This window comes from Prionailurus viverrinus, chromosome X (genome assembly GCF_022837055.1).
Source record: "Prionailurus viverrinus isolate Anna chromosome X, UM_Priviv_1.0, whole genome shotgun sequence".
NCBI classification, from domain to species: domain Eukaryota; kingdom Metazoa; phylum Chordata; class Mammalia; order Carnivora; family Felidae; genus Prionailurus; species Prionailurus viverrinus.
Window position 1 is genome coordinate 30,594,251 of NC_062579.1, and position 16,768 is coordinate 30,611,018.

Genomic DNA, 16,768 nt, shown 5'->3' on the forward strand with positions numbered 1-16,768 from the left:
CTATTTCCCCATTCTTCAGCCGAGAATAACTTACATGTTCGAGAAAACATAATTTTGTCCTTGATTGTAAAATTGCTCCATAAACTATTGATGGTAATGATTTTAACATTGTTCTAAGTGAATTTTAGACTGAACTGGGTTTGTTAATCACCTTCTTCCTCTGGTTTTAAGATTTATGTAAAAGCCAATGAGTGATTTCGTATTGAAGGCTGAGCTGTGAGTAAAGAATTCTTCTTTGTATTCTCAGTCATGGCCTGGTGCGTGCAAGGTTGGGTGATTTTCTAATTCCCAAACCTCTCTGTTGGTTCTCTAAGTACTTATTGATTCCTTCTGTAAGAATGATTATATGTAAGGAGTATAAAACCTGCTGTCTAAAGGGAAGGCTAAATTTTCAGGGCAGGAGGCACACGGGGTATTGGCTAAGTCTCTTCATTTATGTTTACCAGTATGAATGGTCACGATATTAGTTACTAAATCAGCCAAGCCTTATTAATTACCTTCCCCAAATCCTGATAAGAAAAACCTCCAGAATTTATGGGTATTGAGGGGGTTAATAGCTTCTAAAATGTCTGCAGCCATCATCATCAACATCATGCGTAGCTGCTTTCACGAATTCTGTAATGAGAGAAGGAACTATGGTAGACAATTATGTGCAAATAGAAACCGGTTTCAAATGAATAAACCTTAACGTGCCTGCTGCAGGTTGAGGTACTCAGGAGTAGACTCTGAGACAGAGTCTCAGACAGAGTTTAGTGTACAGGGTATTTATTAGGACATGCTCTGGAGATCAACACCTGCCGAAGGGCAGGGAAGGAAGCAGGAATGGGCAGGGGAAGAAGCCGAGCTGCAGGGCAGGCCCAACAGCAGCCTCCTCTGGCCTTACTGAGACTTCTAGATCTGAGATGGCCATTTAGAGCTGCTCTCAAGTTGGGAGGAGGGAGGAGGGTTTCCATCCCCTCCCGTCAATCAGTCATTGAATGAAGGTCGCCCCCGAAGGGTATGTGACCTTGGATGAGTCCGCTATCTGCAGCTGAGGCGGTGCCCCAAGAGGGCTGACGGCTGAAAGCCACCTTCTGGCAGCACACCCAGCAGCTGGGGGAATAGGTCCTTTATTCATGAAGCGGGGATCCGAGTGGCATATCACAGTGTGCACCACAATGCTCTGCTGAGAATCTATAAAAACCAGCTCATAAGAAGTGCTAAGATTTGAGGAAAATGAGAAGGATGGAGGGGGCGGTGAGAATAATTGTGGTGTTCGGACTGAAAAGACCTCCATACGGAGGGTCTAGAGGTGAGGCTGGGCTAGAGGTTTGATGAAAGAGTAGCTGACATGTTCCAATGAAGACACCCAGGAGGGGACGGGGGCGGGGGGTGTTCAAGGGTGAAAGGCTGAGATGGCAGAAAAGGGCAAGACATGTACAGGGATAACAATAAGATTGGCTTTCCTGCAGCAAGATGTTGAGGAGAATTAAAAGAGACAGAAACAGGGAATGTTGGGGTTGGGGTGGGGGGAGCCTTGATACTCTTAATCAGCTTTGACTTCAGAAACAAGTAGTAAACATTGCAGGCTTCAGAGAAAACAATTCTTGCTGCTGTGTACAAAGCAGATGGGAGGGTGAGGAGGGAGGAAGCGGAGTATCTGTGGGGTCTAGAATAGCCCGGGGGGCTTTAGTGCCCCCGCAATGTCCCCTCACCTGGAGTTGAGACTAGGCTAAGTAAGCAAAGCTCTTAGGGTGCGCCATTTGTCCCCGCAAAGACCCTGACAGGCCTGCTCAGACTTTGTGTCCCAGGCACCTCGCTTGTCTCACCCAAGCCCCGACCCTGCTCTCGCCAAACCGTCCCATTCACATATATTTGAGCAAAAGTAGTGTACTTGCTGTGTAAATGCCACTTCTAAGCACGCGCCCTGCACTCAGAACACTTGCTAGTGAGTACAGAAGAATAAGGGGTGTGCACTTGGCCTGTTAGTGCCTCGCTGGGGTGCTCTGGGAATGTTCTTCTGAGGTGGAAGTATTTGAGCTGAGACCCGAAAGCGTTTATCCATAAGAAATGAGTGGGGAAAAGCACTCCAGAAGAAAAAGCATTAAAAAAAAAAACCCACACAGCTCAAAGTGGAAAGACTGAGATAAAATTTCATTAGCATAATTAGTAGAATTATGTATACGATCCTCTTAGGCTATTAGAGGAACAAGAAGAGGCACTACCAAGAGCTGGAAAGCGCCACGCCCTGTTTATCTTGATAATTAAAGCTGCCAAAGATAATAAAAGGAAGACGGGTTACCTATTCAGTTTACCAATTTTTTTAAATTCCAAAAAGCACTATTAAGCTTTACATTCTAGATGTAAATTCTGCCGAATGCGCATTGAGCTACAACTTAAAGCAACAAAGGGAAGGAGAGAGAGAATATTGTTGAAAGGAAAATAACACACATATAAGACAGCCTAATACATTACAATTGCCTAACAAACGGTTGAATTCTTCCCCCTGCAGGGTTATGAGCCGGATCCCAGTGTAACCAAGCTGGCAGAGCAGTATGCCAAGGAGGTATGGTCCTTATATGTAAAGTTACAATCGCCTTTCTCTGCCCCAGTTGTTTAACTGGCACGCTTGTGTATGCTAGAACGGCACCAAGATGTCGCTGACGCACGATCCCTTGGAAGCGGCTCGAGGAGGCAACGTGTTAATTACAGACACTTGGATAAGCATGGGACAAGAAGAGGAGAAGAAAAAGCGGCTCCAGGCTTTCCAAGGTTACCAGGTTACAATGAAGGTACAAATTGATGCCTCTCGGAAGGTTCATTAATTCCATTCAGAAAGGCCAGCACCATCTAATCACTCATTCACTCTGGGGAGGGCAGACTGTTCTTTCATTCCCTGTAAAGGACTCGCTGGCTGTATCCTCCAGGGATTTCTCTCCTCCTGAAGATTAGCTATGTCCTTTGGAAAGACACTTCTGTCCTGGGTGAAGGAATCTGAAACCCAGGCAGAAGGAAGAAGCAAGCTTTTCCCTCTCACAGCAACGGAGGCACGGAGGCATTTTCTCTAGAGACACTGTTACTTCTTGTCGCATGCAGTTTCTTCGGATTTCTCCTCTAAGAGAAGCGGCATAATTATGTTCTTCAGGCTAGTCCTTGCCTCTAGTAGTTAAGGACTCTCAAGTCCAGTTTGGTTTTGCTTACTCCTTCCAGGGCATTCCCAGGGGGATCCTATCTAATCTGATGCCTTTCATTAATATCTGAAGCAAGGCTTCTCAATCTTGAAAATGCCTCAGAATTGCCTGGAGCTGTTAATACAGAGAGAGCAGGACCCCATTCCCCAGGGGGTTCTGAGTTAGTAGGTCAGAGTTGGGACCCAAGAACTGGCATCTGGACCGAGTTCCCCCGTGATACTGCTCCAGGGTCACACTTTGCGAACCACTGTTTTGGAGGAATACTCTACAAGGCAAGTGGACATTGGGATTTTGTCAGCAGAGCAACTAGTCTGTTTTGGTAGAGAAAGGGGTTGAGCAGTTGCAATAGGTATTTTATTGACAAAGCAATATATAAATATAAATATTTAAATGTTTTTATTTATTTTTGAGACAGAGAGAGACAGCATGAGCAGGGGAGGGGCAGAGAGAGGGGGAGACACAGAATCTGAAGCAGACTCCAGGTTCTGAGCTGTCAGCACAGAGCCTGATGCAGGGCTCGAACTCACAGACTGTGAGATCATGACCTGAGCTGAAGTCAGACACTTAACTGACTGAACCACCCAGGTGCCCCAGCAATATATAAATATAGAAGCTCCTTATTTATCCATGTCAATAGAATGAAGTTTGAAAAATAAAAAGTGAAAACGTCTTTCCTTCATTCCTTTAAGTGACTATTTCCAGAGGTAGCCGCTGTTCAACAATTTCATGTGCCTCTTTGCAGACCTTTTCTGTGCATTTAAAAAAATATATTTTTTAAGTAGGCTCCACACCCAGCACAGGGCCCAATCAATGAGGGGCTTGAACTCACAATTCTGAGATCAAGACCTGAGCTGAGATCAAGAGTTGGATGCTTAAGGGGTGTCTGGGTGGCCCAGCTGGTTAAGTGTCCGATTTTGGCTCAGGTCATGTTCTCACGGCTCGTGAGTTTGAGCCCCGTGTCGGGCTCTGTGCTGACAGCTCAGAGCCTGGAGCCTGATTCGGATTCTGTGTCTCCCTCTCTGTCTGCCCCTTCACTGGCTCACACTCTGTCTCTCTCTCTCCTTCAAAAATAAATAAACATTAAAAAAAAAAGTCGGATGCTTAACCAACTGAGTCATCCAGGCTTTTAAAAATTAAAAAAAAAATTTTTCCTGTGTATTTATATATGCCTACACACACACACACACACACACACACACACACACACACACACCCCTACTGATTTCTCATAAAAGGCTTATTAGATATATTATTCTTACTTTTTCCACTTGACAAATTTTCTTGTCCATTTATTTAAACAATTTTCATTCTTTTTAGTGGCTGCATAAAATTCCAAAGTATGAGTGGACCATGATTTATGTTGATAAACTAGGCTATTTCCAATTATCCCAACTACAAACAATGCTGCAGTGTATATCCTTATACAGATTTCTTCGTTCAGGTATTATTGGAGAATAGATCCCTGGAAAAAGAATTTCTAGGTAAAGAGGTATATACTTTAAAAAATATGATAAATGCTGCTAAATAGCCATCCAAGAAGAATCGATAATTTATACTCTCTGCACTCTTTCCATCGTTAGTTGTTACATACATTTTTTCATTTTTACAATCTATATCTCATGCTTTTAGAATTTTGCATTTCCCTGATTACTAATGAAGTTAAACATCTTTTCACGTTTATTGGCCATTTCCATGTGTTTTTCTATAAACTGTTATCGTATCCTTTGCCCATTTCCTATTTGTTTTTACCATTTTATTATTGGTTATAGGAATTATTTATATATTATGGTGAATCCTTTGTCATATATGTGGCAAACAGGTAAACAGGTTCATGGAGAAATTCTAAATTCCTTGTGGTTTACCTCGCACTTGCCTTGACCAGCCTTAGGCATTTTTGTGGCGCTGGGACTGCAGGCTTGAAGAACATTCATCCCACTGATGTATGCCTGGTTCAAATGTTATTCGTTTTCCATGTTCCTCTGCCATTACTTTAGAAATTCAGAAGGTTCTGAACCTAGAATAAGTATGGGAAGCAAAACAAAATTTTAGTATACAGGCAGTAATTTTGAGGTAAGAAATTATGAGGGAATGCAGTTTTGAATCTGTACGTGAACAATGGAAATGGCTGGGGAAATGCAGCTTTCAGGAATTAGTGGCTGGAGAAAATTAAAACTGTTAGGACTTTTGCATTAAGGAAACATCTAGTGCATACTACCCATAATCCTGCTTTGTGCACTCCTATCTCAGCATTCTTTTTCAAAGGTGTTTTAATTAGTGATGAAGTATGCTTCAGCTGCTAAAATCCATAACTTGGAGATGAGCTCAAAATAGAACACAGTCCCTTAAGGGCGACTTTTAAAATACATTGGGAGTGTAATGGGTGACTTTTGCTATCAGCCACATATTGTACCAACAGGGCTCTTTACTGAAATGTCCGCAATCCCTCTAGACAGAGAACCATAAAACGAGTGAGTGGTTTAATTTGGAGTGATGATCTCCCAAGTCAAAGAAAATGACGATAAAATTCCCTACGTTGAAAGTACCATTTACGTTTCCCTTCCGTGCCTTGAGGTTAAACCATCACTCTGCCCCTTTGTCTCTGCCTTTGCATTTGGTCTCTGACTCAGTGCCATATGTATATCTAAATGCTGAAGAAGACAGGGGCACCTGGGTGGCTCAGTTGGTTAAGTGTATGAGTCTTGATTTTGGCTCAGGTCATGATCTCACGGTTCCTGAGTTCCAGCCCCACATCGAGCTCTGTGCTGGCGGCGCGGAGCCTGCTTGGGATTCTCTCACTCTCCCTCTCTCTCTGCCCCTCCCCTGCTCGTGTTCTCTCCCCCTCTCTCAAAATAAATAAATAAACTTTAAAATAAATAAATGACAAGACAAATTTGATAGCCACGTATTATAGTCAAAACACGGTCTTATCCCATCTCTTCTTTAGACTGCTAAAGTTGCTGCCTCTGACTGGACATTTTTACACTGCTTGCCCAGAAAGCCAGAAGAAGTGGATGATGAAGTGTTTTATTCTCCACGATCACTAGTATTCCCAGAGGCTGAAAACAGGAAGTGGACAATCATGGTAAGCAAGCAATAGGGAACAGAAGCTAAGAAGGGGTTCTCTGTGCGGCCCTAACTTGGTCATTCATGCCTTTTGGTAAGTAATTTGCAACCAAGATTATCCACCTACCTGACTTGCTCATATGGCATCTATTTTTTTCCCCAGGAAGTTCATAATAGATTATTATTGCTTATTAGCATTTTTATTGCATTTTTAATGGTGTACAATTGATCTCCTTCCAAACAGATTTTAATAAAAATTCTGACTGCTCTTGATCAGCCTGAACACCAGCCACCATTGCCTGCCAACCATTATACTGTATAATTCTTATTTTACAATCCCCTTGTTAATGTTTACAGAAGCCTCTAATTCAGTCCCTGGCACAAAATGGGCATTCAAAGAAATCTTATTTCCTTCCTCTTCTCTTTCTTCCTTTCATGAGTTACCTAGATAATTGTTTGGGTTCTCTACTTGACTTGGCCACATGGATATATTTGTTTTAGGTATTGAACTTTTCTACAATTGCAACAAAACTAATCTTAGAAAACACTGGTCCCTTTAACAGAAGTTTCATCTTCATTACTGCTATTCAAGGAAATATTAACCCCAAATCTCTGCATTACAATACTGTAAACTTCACCTTCTTCTCTGGAAAACTGATCTCAATTACTGGGGTCTCACTGGCAAATAGAGTCCACTTTAGGAAAGATAAAAAGGTAATACAGGAATTTATTAAAAGACATTTAGCAGTGCCCAGAAGCTCTGGGGAAAGAAGGTGCAGTGAATCGTTCTCAGATACCACATGTTCAGAAACAACACAGGCAAGACAACTGCCCAGCAACATTGTGGTTTTTTAGTAGCTAACCACCACTGACACAGCCACCCCAAAGCGGGGCACCTAAGGGCCCTGAAACGAAATGCCAAACACTCCATTATAGCCGCCCCAGCTGAACCAGATACCCCCACCTGCATACAGAGCAGAAGATCCAATGTCCCAGAGGATGGCTTCCATTGCACATTGCACCCTTATGGCTCTAAGATTGAGTAGATACAGTTGGGTGGCATGCCTGCACCTTAGTTTCTGGGAAATGTAGTTTTTATTTTTTTTTATTTTTTATTTTTTTCAATATATGAAGTTTATTGTCAAATTGGTTTCCATACAACACCCAGTGCTCATCCCAAAAGGTGCCCTCCTCAATACCCATCACCCACCCCCCATCAGCCCTCAGTTTGTTCTCAGTTTTTAAGAGTCTCTCATGCTTTGGCTCTCTTCCACTCTAACCTCTTTTTTTTTTCCCCCTTCCCCTCCCCCATGGGTTTCTGTTAAGCTTCTCAGGATCCACATAAGAGTGAAACCATATGGTATCTGTCTTTCTCTGTATGGCTTATTTCACTTAGCATCACACTCTCCAGTTCCATCCATGTTGCTACAAAGGGCCATTGGGAAATGTAGTTTTTAGCCTTTAACCTCTGGAGTAGAGAAAAACAGGCTGGAAAAGACTACCCGGTAATTTTTTAACTGATCTATCAATGGGAATAGATAGGGTTATTGTGAGCATTAAAATAATACCTGTAAAGCATTTAGTATCATATCTAATACACTATAAATTTATTATAATTATTATCGTCAACAACATCCTCATTGTTGACCTAATACAGTGACCAGCAGAGATTCGAGCTCCACTGTGGCTGCTTAAAAGCCAATTATGACTCCCTTTGCAATGGAAAGTTATGGATCAGGCCTAAATTTGTCATATCTAATAAGAGGGATGTTTTTTTTTTTACCGTACCTTCCAGCTTGCCACCTCAGGACACTAGCTTTGGCCAAAATGGCAATTGCTATGTAATCTAGACCAGTGCTTTTAAAGCTTTAATATCCATTTGAATCACCTAGGGATCTCGTTAAAGTGCAGATTCAGATTCAGCCAGCCCGAGATGGGGCCCAAGATTCAGCATTCCTAACAAGCACCAAGGTCATGCAGATGCTGCTGTCCTGGGGCCCACATTTCGAGTAGCAAAGAACTACACAAAAGAAAATGTTAGCTCTCCAACCATACACGTCAGGAAGAGACATGGCAAGAAATGTTTTCCAAGCTCTAGTCTTTCTCAGAAGATGATTGAAGTTACAAAGATAAATCAACCTAAATCTGTTAAAATATGACCTCTGTAGAAATTCAGTGGGGAAAAAAAAACTAAAAGAAAGGTTTCTAAAATATCATTTATGGAGATGCTCTGCACTTCTGCATTTTTGAAGAGCTTATTAAACCGCATCTTGAAATTGAATTCACTTTAAAGCTTTTGTTTAAAAATTTTTAATGTTTATTTATTTTTGAGAGAGATTGAGAGACAGAACATGAGTAGGGGAAGAGCAGAGAGAGGGAGACACAGAATCCGAAGTAGGATCCGGGCTCCGAGCTGTCAGCACAGAGCCCAACATGGGGCTCAAACTCTCGAACCGTGAGATCATGACCTGAGCTGAAGTCAGATGCTTAACCAACAGAGCCACCCAGGCGCCCCTAAATTGAATTTACTTAAAAAAAATTAAATACGTCTGTATTCACATGGTTGAAATGCTTACAAAGACACACACACACACACACACACACACACACACACACACACACACAAAGTGAAATCTCATGCCTACCTATTTTCCATCCATCTAAGTGCTACCACCATCTCTCCATATCCCACCTTCCTGAAGTGCCACTATCATTAGGGGAAAATAAATTTTATTTTATTTTTTTTAAATATAGTTTATTGTCAAATTGGTTTCCATACAACGCCCAGTGCTCATCCCAACAAGTGCCCTCCTCAATGCCCATCACCCGCTGGGAAAATACATTTTAAAGCAAACAAGAGGCATAGCCATGTTAAAATGAACACAGAGCATCTAAAATAGAAAGAATACTCACCTGGGAGTGAGGAGACTTGCACCCTGGCTGCATTCTTTATATACCATATACTTTATATACTTTATATAGTCTTTCATACTAGTCAGCTGTGCCAGCTTGGATAAGTATTACTTCTCTAGGTCATGGTTTCCTCACGTATGAGATAAATAAATCAAGCTATACAGATGGCAACTGGTTTTTAATATTAGGTCCTTAATCTCACCAACAGGCTACTTGGAGTCCTATGTTCAGAAGATTCTAAGCCTGCCTGTGGTCTCAGAAAGAAAGGGGCGTAACTGACTCGTGAAACTTGACACGGAATCTGGAGGGGAGGTAGTGATACACATGCTGCACTCTTCATGCCTCTGAACTAGATGATTGCGGGCCCCACTGAGTGAAGTTCATTTTGGCAATCATATACTGGACATCTATTGTGTGTGCCAGTCCCTCCGCTGCACACTGGAGATTGTTTCAAAAATGAATAGTGGGCAGCCCCCACTCACCTGTATAGTTCATAGTAGTATGCCATGTTCAAGAGAGAGGAGATCCTAGAGATTGTCTAGTCTACATGCAAAGAAATTATTCTTAGATAGCTTATTTAGAATGGTGTTTGGGCTCAACACTGCTGAGATAGATTTCTCTGGGATGTTCTAAAGGCACAATACTTGTTTTCCTCTAGAACGTCCCTATCCTAAGCAGTAACCGCTAGGCACAGATGGCTATCTCAATTTAAATTTAAACTAATTACAATATAATACAATGTGGGTACCTGGGTGGCTCAGTCAGTTGAGCACCAGACTCTTAATTTTAGCTCAGGTCATGATCCCAGGGTTGTAGGAATGAACCCCATTTTGGGCTCCATGCTTAGCATGGAGCCTGCTTAAGATATTCTCTCTCTCTCTCTCTCTCTCTCTCTTCCTCCTCCTCTGCCCCTCTCCCCCCCTCTCTCTCTCTAAAAAATAAATAATAGGGTTGCCTGGGTGGCTAAGTCGGTTAAGCGCCTGACTCTTGATTTCCGCTCAGGTTATGAGCTCATGGTTCAGTGAGTTCGAACCCCGAGTCGGGCTCTTCATGCTGACTGTGCAGAGCCTGCTTGGGATTCCCTCTCTCTTACACTCTCTGCCCCTCCCCCACTTGTGCTCTTTCTGTCTCTCTCAAAATAAATAAACCTAAAAAAATAAATAATAATAAAAATGTAAATATAAAAAATAAAAATAAAATATAATACAATGTAAGAGTCAATTCCTCAGACATACTAATCACATTTGTGCTCAATAGCCACACAGGGCTGGCGGCTACAATATCTGTATTTGACAGCACAGATATAGAACATTTCCATCATTGCAGAACATTCTGCTGGACAGGACTCCTGTCTAGATAATGATTTCCACACACAATTTCATTTAAAATCAGGATGGAAGAAGAAAGGAAAAGTACAATCTAGCCTCAAGTTCTAACATGTCCACAATGACTGATGGCAGGTATATAACTAAATGGGGGGGGGGGGCTTGTCCTAAAAGCACACAGCATTTTTAAAGCAAATGCATACTCTTTCACTACTTACTTAGAGGAGCTTTTCAAGGTCCCCATGCTGGGTGATTTCCAGCCATGCTGTTCAGAACACTCCAGTAATCACATTGTTCTCTCCATAGTGCACAGGCCTTTGAATCCCTTTGTTTTGTTTTGTTTTGTTTTGTTTTTAAATACACCCCCTCCTTCCCACAAAGCTTTTGTATTTTGCAATAATTAGTAAGGCTGTAGGACCCATAAAACGTCAGGTAGCTTTCTTCCTCTGCCTACAGCTTTTACTGTGGAGCTAAAGTAACCTAAAGGGACCAGGCAACAGAGTTGATGCTTCAAAGCACTGCCATCAGGACGGTCCTTAGATGCACAACACCCTTGCAAATGTAGTTCACAGTATTTTAGTCCTTTATTTCCACGTTCGGGGTGCCAGATCAAATACAGGACACCCAGTTAAATTGGAATTTTAGGTAAGCAACCAATAACTTTTTAGTATGGGTATATCCCGTGTAATATTTGGCACATACTTATAGTTTTTAAAAATGTTATTTTCTGAAATGCCTATTTAATAGTATTTATTTATTTATTTATTTATTTAACCAAATCTGTCACCTCTACTCCAAGTTGACTTTCTAAAATTTGACATTTGAAAAGAAATTTGACATGTGCAATGACCATTAACAATAAAACAAAACCTGAGATGTGATCCTAGAAAGCCATAGAAAAGTGTAAAATATTTTACCTGGAAGATGTTTTTATCCCAGGGTTTGGCCTTCCTAGTTTCTTCTTGTCATTCAGATCCCGATGTCATTCATTTTACAAGGCCTTTCCTGGCCACCCACTCTTAAGAGGTTCTCCAGCCTCTTTTATCCCGTTTTTTATTTTATTTTCTAATGACATTTACCATGACTTGATATTTTCTTATTTGTTTGTTGCCCGTCCCCCTAATGAAAGTCCTTCATAAGAGCTTTTTTCTTATCTATATTCTTCATTATACCTAGAATGGTGCCTGACAGCCTAAATATGTGTTCAATACATTTTTGTAGACTAAAGGCAGTACAGGGTATTGCTTCCAGAACAGACTTTGAAAATCAAATTAAAATTCTGGCTCTCTGTGTGATCTTGGACAGGTACCACAACTTCTCTAAGTCCAGTTTATCCGTATGGAAATGGAGATGAAAACAGACACAATTGCATCACTCAGGAAAAACCTACACCTTCCTCATCTGTATTTTATATGTCTTACCACCTCATGCAGTAGGGAAGGATATTAAATGGTATGATGCCAATAAAGTACTCAGTACAGGGCCCGACACATGGTAACTGCTCAATGAACACCTTTAAAATATAAGGTTTGCACTTCTGGTATAGGCTAGGGACACGTGGACACTATGGTCAACAGGAGATAGTAAGTACCTGTAAGGCAGTAAAACTACCTCCTAAGGGTGGAGTCAGAGAAACCTGGATCCGAACCCAGTTGTGTACTACCTGCTGTTTCCAGGATGGATTTCCCCACCCATAAATTATAACAACAGAAGCTACCTTAGAAGATTGTGGTATTAAATGAGATAATGCATCGACATTTCTCTCTAACTCACCTAGCAGCACCTAGCACAGTGCCTGGAAAATATTTCTTAACTGACTAACACGTGATAAGGCACTTAGTCTGGTACATGGTAAGCACTCGATAAGCATTTGTCATGGTTGTTTCTGATACTATTACTACAGTCATTATGGAAGTTGGGGAGAGTAAAAGTGAAAATTACCATTTGTGGGTGACAGCTTAATGGGAAGCTCTACCCTTGGTTATCAATATTCTTTTATGAGGACCCAGATTCAGGGAGACATTATTTGTTAGCTGAAACGATTTACTTTGATTACTCTACATCTGATTGATTCTAAACTTCTCTAGGTTACAAGTGACCAAACCACAGTGTAAACACTAGGATGAGAGGAATTATATTGCTCTAAAACCAGCCAATATCTAGGTTTCACTTATAACTGGAAAATCCAATCATGGCTACCACCATGGTATCTCATTCCAACTCTCTTACCCAGTAGTCCTGGAATGAGGCCCAAGTAAGCATGGTGTTTGTGCATATACTTGGGTCAGCCTGATCCCTCCTGACCTTCCAAATAAAAATAAATATTAGTTCTGAACTGTCCCTTTATCATTTTCTTGGGAAAACACACTTTAACCACAGGTCTTCAAAGCTGCAATCCAGTTCCTCTTCCCCAGGTCCCTAAACAGATTCTTGGCTAATGTTTGCCCATTTCTTTCTTTCTCTTCCTTTGTTGTGTCATCCCAGGCTGTCATGGTGTCCCTGCTGACAGATTATTCACCTCAGCTCCAGAAGCCAAAGTTTTGATGCAGTGACGTTTGTCAAAAGAGAAGCAACGTCCTTCAGTGACCAAATGAGTCAGTTTATATGGAGGAAGGAGAAGAGAATCTAAGAAATAAACAAATCCTGATTCACAGTATAGGTGAATGATATGATATTGCTCTGCCATTGTGAAACCTTCCTGAAGGCCTTCATTTAAGGGCCAGTGCACTATAATACATGGATTGACTTGGTTTAAACTCTCTAATTCACAATTTCTGAGTTACATTGAGTATCATATTAATAGTCATATACATTTGCTTCAACTAAATATAAAATATTATGTTCATAATGCATAATGTCTAAGCCATTAAATGTAATCTATGCTTATTACCTTAATAAATTATCACCCACGCTAATTTATAAGTAAACATTTACCAGGCAGTCAGCCGCTGGTAGATCTGTGGGCTGTGTTTATATCCCTCAGGACCAACAAGGAAGCCAAATGATCAATCTTGCTGATGTAGTACAATTTTCAGGCAAATGAAGTAGACAGACATTCACTTATGGAGGCAAATGATGAAATTCTCAGAAAACAGTGGTAACAGTGCCCAAACTCTGGAGTTTTTTCCAGGCATTTGTAGGAAGGAGGATTTCTCAGGAGAACACATTTCTTCTCTGTAACAAATACTTAATGTCAAAAGTCTGAAGAAGCCTTTGTGAACAAGTGGTAAAACCATGGAAACCTAGCTAGGAACATAAGATCCATTAGAGAGTGATATTTTCGTAGGTTCAAATTCCCCAGCAGGAGCGATTTAATTTTTTTCATGTTTCTGCTTATCATGCATCTACTCACACCATACACTGGATAGGTCTATAAACCCACTGCTTGCCACATCTTAGTCCATTCTTTTCTCCCCAATTTCTGTTCTAGATAATAAAAATTTGCATCACTGGATTATTATAATGTAATTAAAGCTACCTGCTTTTGTGGGTGACCCAAATATGTATTGTCCAATTATTATGATACAAATGGAAAATTTTTACTTAAAATGCTAAACAATGTAAATGGAACTGTAAGAAAATAATGTATTTTGCAGAAGACAAAAAAAAAAAGTAACTATCTTTACATTCCACCTCCACTATTAGAAGAATGTTTCCAGGCTGGTTGACAGATACTCTTCAGCAGAGAGCTAAGACTTAAATGAGTAAGAGATGAATTACAAATTAGATTTGCAATGAAGATGCAATAAAACATTTTCAGGGAAAAAAAGCCTGGTAATGTTACAAGGGAAAAATCAAATTTTCTAATAAACGTCAAGGTTGACTTTCTCGTCTATGGTAATTTCTTGGGAACACTTAAGAAAGAAAGAGTGGAGTTTAATGGACTATCTTCTTTCAGCAGAGTATAGGAATGATTTAACCAGAAGCTGCCATGTGGACTGTGGAGGCTCTCCCTCAAACTGCCTACATACAAAGGCCATAATCCTGAGTATCCTTCCACTCTCTAAATGGTAGCCCATGGTAACGACTTCTCTTCTCTTTACTAGCTACTCTCTGAACTACATGGAAGGTATAATCTTCTTCCCTCAATCAGAACTTCTAATCATTTTCTTGTCAAAATGTAGTCACTTTACCTCAAAGAGCCCCAAAGCATTCTTTTTTGTGTGTGTACACACAATTTAACATCTTTCTCAACCCAAACTTGTAGGAATTTATTTGCTTTCTTACCTTTTAATCTTAAGAAGACATAATTTATAATATTAAGAATAATGAAAACAGGGAAGGTTGATTTAGCCTTAATTTTTCCAAAGCCACTTTTTTTTTCCTCACAGCAAATTTGTCATATTTTATTTCCCACTGCCTTCTAAGGAAAGTAAATTCTGGTATTTCAAGGAACTTCTCTTTATTTTTCTCCCTGTATTGGTCATTTATTATGACTGTCATTGATGTGTTTATTTTTATTTTATTTTTATTTTTTTCATATTAAATATAATTTATTGTCAAATTGATTTCCATATGACACCCAGTGCTCATCCCAACAGGTGCCCTCCTCAATGCCCATCACCCGCTTTCCCCTCTCCCCTACCCCCCACCAACCCTCAGTTTGTTCTCAGTATTTAAGAGACCCTTATAGTTTTCCTCCCTCCCTCTCTGTAACTTTTTTTCCCCTTCTCTCCCCCACCATGGTCTTCTGTTAAGTTTCTCAGGATCCACATATGAGTGAAAACATAAGGTATCTTTCTCTGCCTGACTTATTTCACTTAGCATAATACCCTCCAGTTCCATCCATGTTGCTACAAATGGCCAGATTTCATTCTTTCTCATTGCCAGGTAGTATTCCATTGTATATATAAACCACATCTTCTTTATCCATTTGTCAGTTGATGGACATTTAGGCTCTTTCCATAATTTGGCTATTGTTGAGAGTGCTGCTATAAACATTGGGATACAAGTGCCCCTATGCATCAGCACTCCTGTATACCCTGGGTAAATTCCTAGCAGTGCTATTGCTGGGTCATAGGGTAGATCTATTTTTAATTTTTTGAGGAAGCTCCACACTGTTTTCCAGAGCGGCTGTACCAGTTTGCATTCCCACCAACAGTGCAAGAGGGTTCCCGTTTCTCCAATCCTCTCCAGCATCTATTGTCTCCTGATTTGTTCATTTTGGCCACTCTGACTGGCGTGAGGTGATACCTGAGTGTGGTTTTGATTTGTATTTCCCTGATGAGGAGCGACGTTGAGCATCTTTTCATGTGCCTGTTGGCCATTGGGATGTCTTCTTTAGAGAAGTGTCTATTCATGTTTTCTGCCCATTTCTTCACTGGATTATTTGTTTTTTGGGTGTTGAGTGTGATAAGTTCTTTATAGATTTTAGATACTAGCCCTTTGTCCGATATGTCATTTGCAAATATCTTTTCCCAATCCGTCGGTTGCCTTTTAGTTTTGTTGGTTGTTTCCTTTGCAGCGCAGAAGCTTTTTATCTTCATGAGGTCCCAATAGTTAATTTTTGCTTTTAATTCCCTTGCTTTTGGAGATATGTCGAGTAAGAAATTGCCGTGGCTGAGGTTGGAGAGGTTTTTTCCTGCTTTCTCCTCTAGGGTTTTGATGGTTTCCTGTCTCACATTCAGGTCCTTCATCCATTTTGAGTTTATTTTTGTGAATGGTGTAAGAAGTGGTCTAGTTTCATTCTTCTGCATGTTGTTGTCCTGTTCTCCCAGCACCATTTGTTAGACTGCCTTTTTTTCCATTGGATATTCTTTCCTGCTTTGTCAAAGATTAATTGGCCATACTTTGTCAAAGATTAATTGGCCATTTGTGGGTCCAATTCTGGAGTCTCTATTCTATTCCATTGGTCTATGTGTCTGTTTTTGTGCCAATACCACACTGTCTTGATGATTACAACTTTGTAGTAGAGGTTAAACTCTGGGATTGTGATGCCTCCTGCTTTGGTTTTCTTCTTTAATATTACTTTGGCTATTCAGGGTCTTTTGTGGTTCCATACAAATTTTAGGATTGCTTGTTCTAGCTTTGAGAAGAATGCTGGTGCAATTTTGATTGGGATTGCATTGAATGTGTAGATTGCTTTGGGTAGTATTGACATTTCAACAATATTTATTCTTCCAATCCATGAGCATGGAATGTTTTTCCATTTCTTTGTATCTTCTTCAATTTCCTTCATAAGCTTTCTATAGTTTTTAGCACACAGATCTTTCACATCTTTGGTTAGGTTTATTCCTAGGTATTTTATGATTCTTGGTGCAATTGTGAATGGGATCAGTTTCTTTATTTCTCTTTCTG

General features: G+C 40.5%; 1 protein-coding gene across 2 annotated transcripts in view; it reads left to right on the top strand.

Annotated features, from left to right (window-relative positions):
• The window catches only part of OTC (ornithine transcarbamylase), an 80,722-nt gene extending 67,628 nt beyond the window's left edge, over window positions 1-13,094 (top strand). For both annotated transcript variants that reach the window (XM_047843438.1, XM_047843437.1), the window contains exons 7-10: window positions 2,492-2,545; window positions 2,622-2,771; window positions 6,115-6,252; window positions 12,956-13,094. In XM_047843438.1, coding sequence (XP_047699394.1) covers window positions 2,492-2,545; window positions 2,622-2,771; window positions 6,115-6,252; window positions 12,956-13,015 — 402 coding nt within the window. In that variant the 3' untranslated portion in view covers window positions 13,016-13,094. The remainder of the gene's footprint in view (window positions 1-2,491; window positions 2,546-2,621; window positions 2,772-6,114; window positions 6,253-12,955) is intronic.
• The last annotated feature ends 3,674 nt before the right edge of the window (window positions 13,095-16,768 follow it).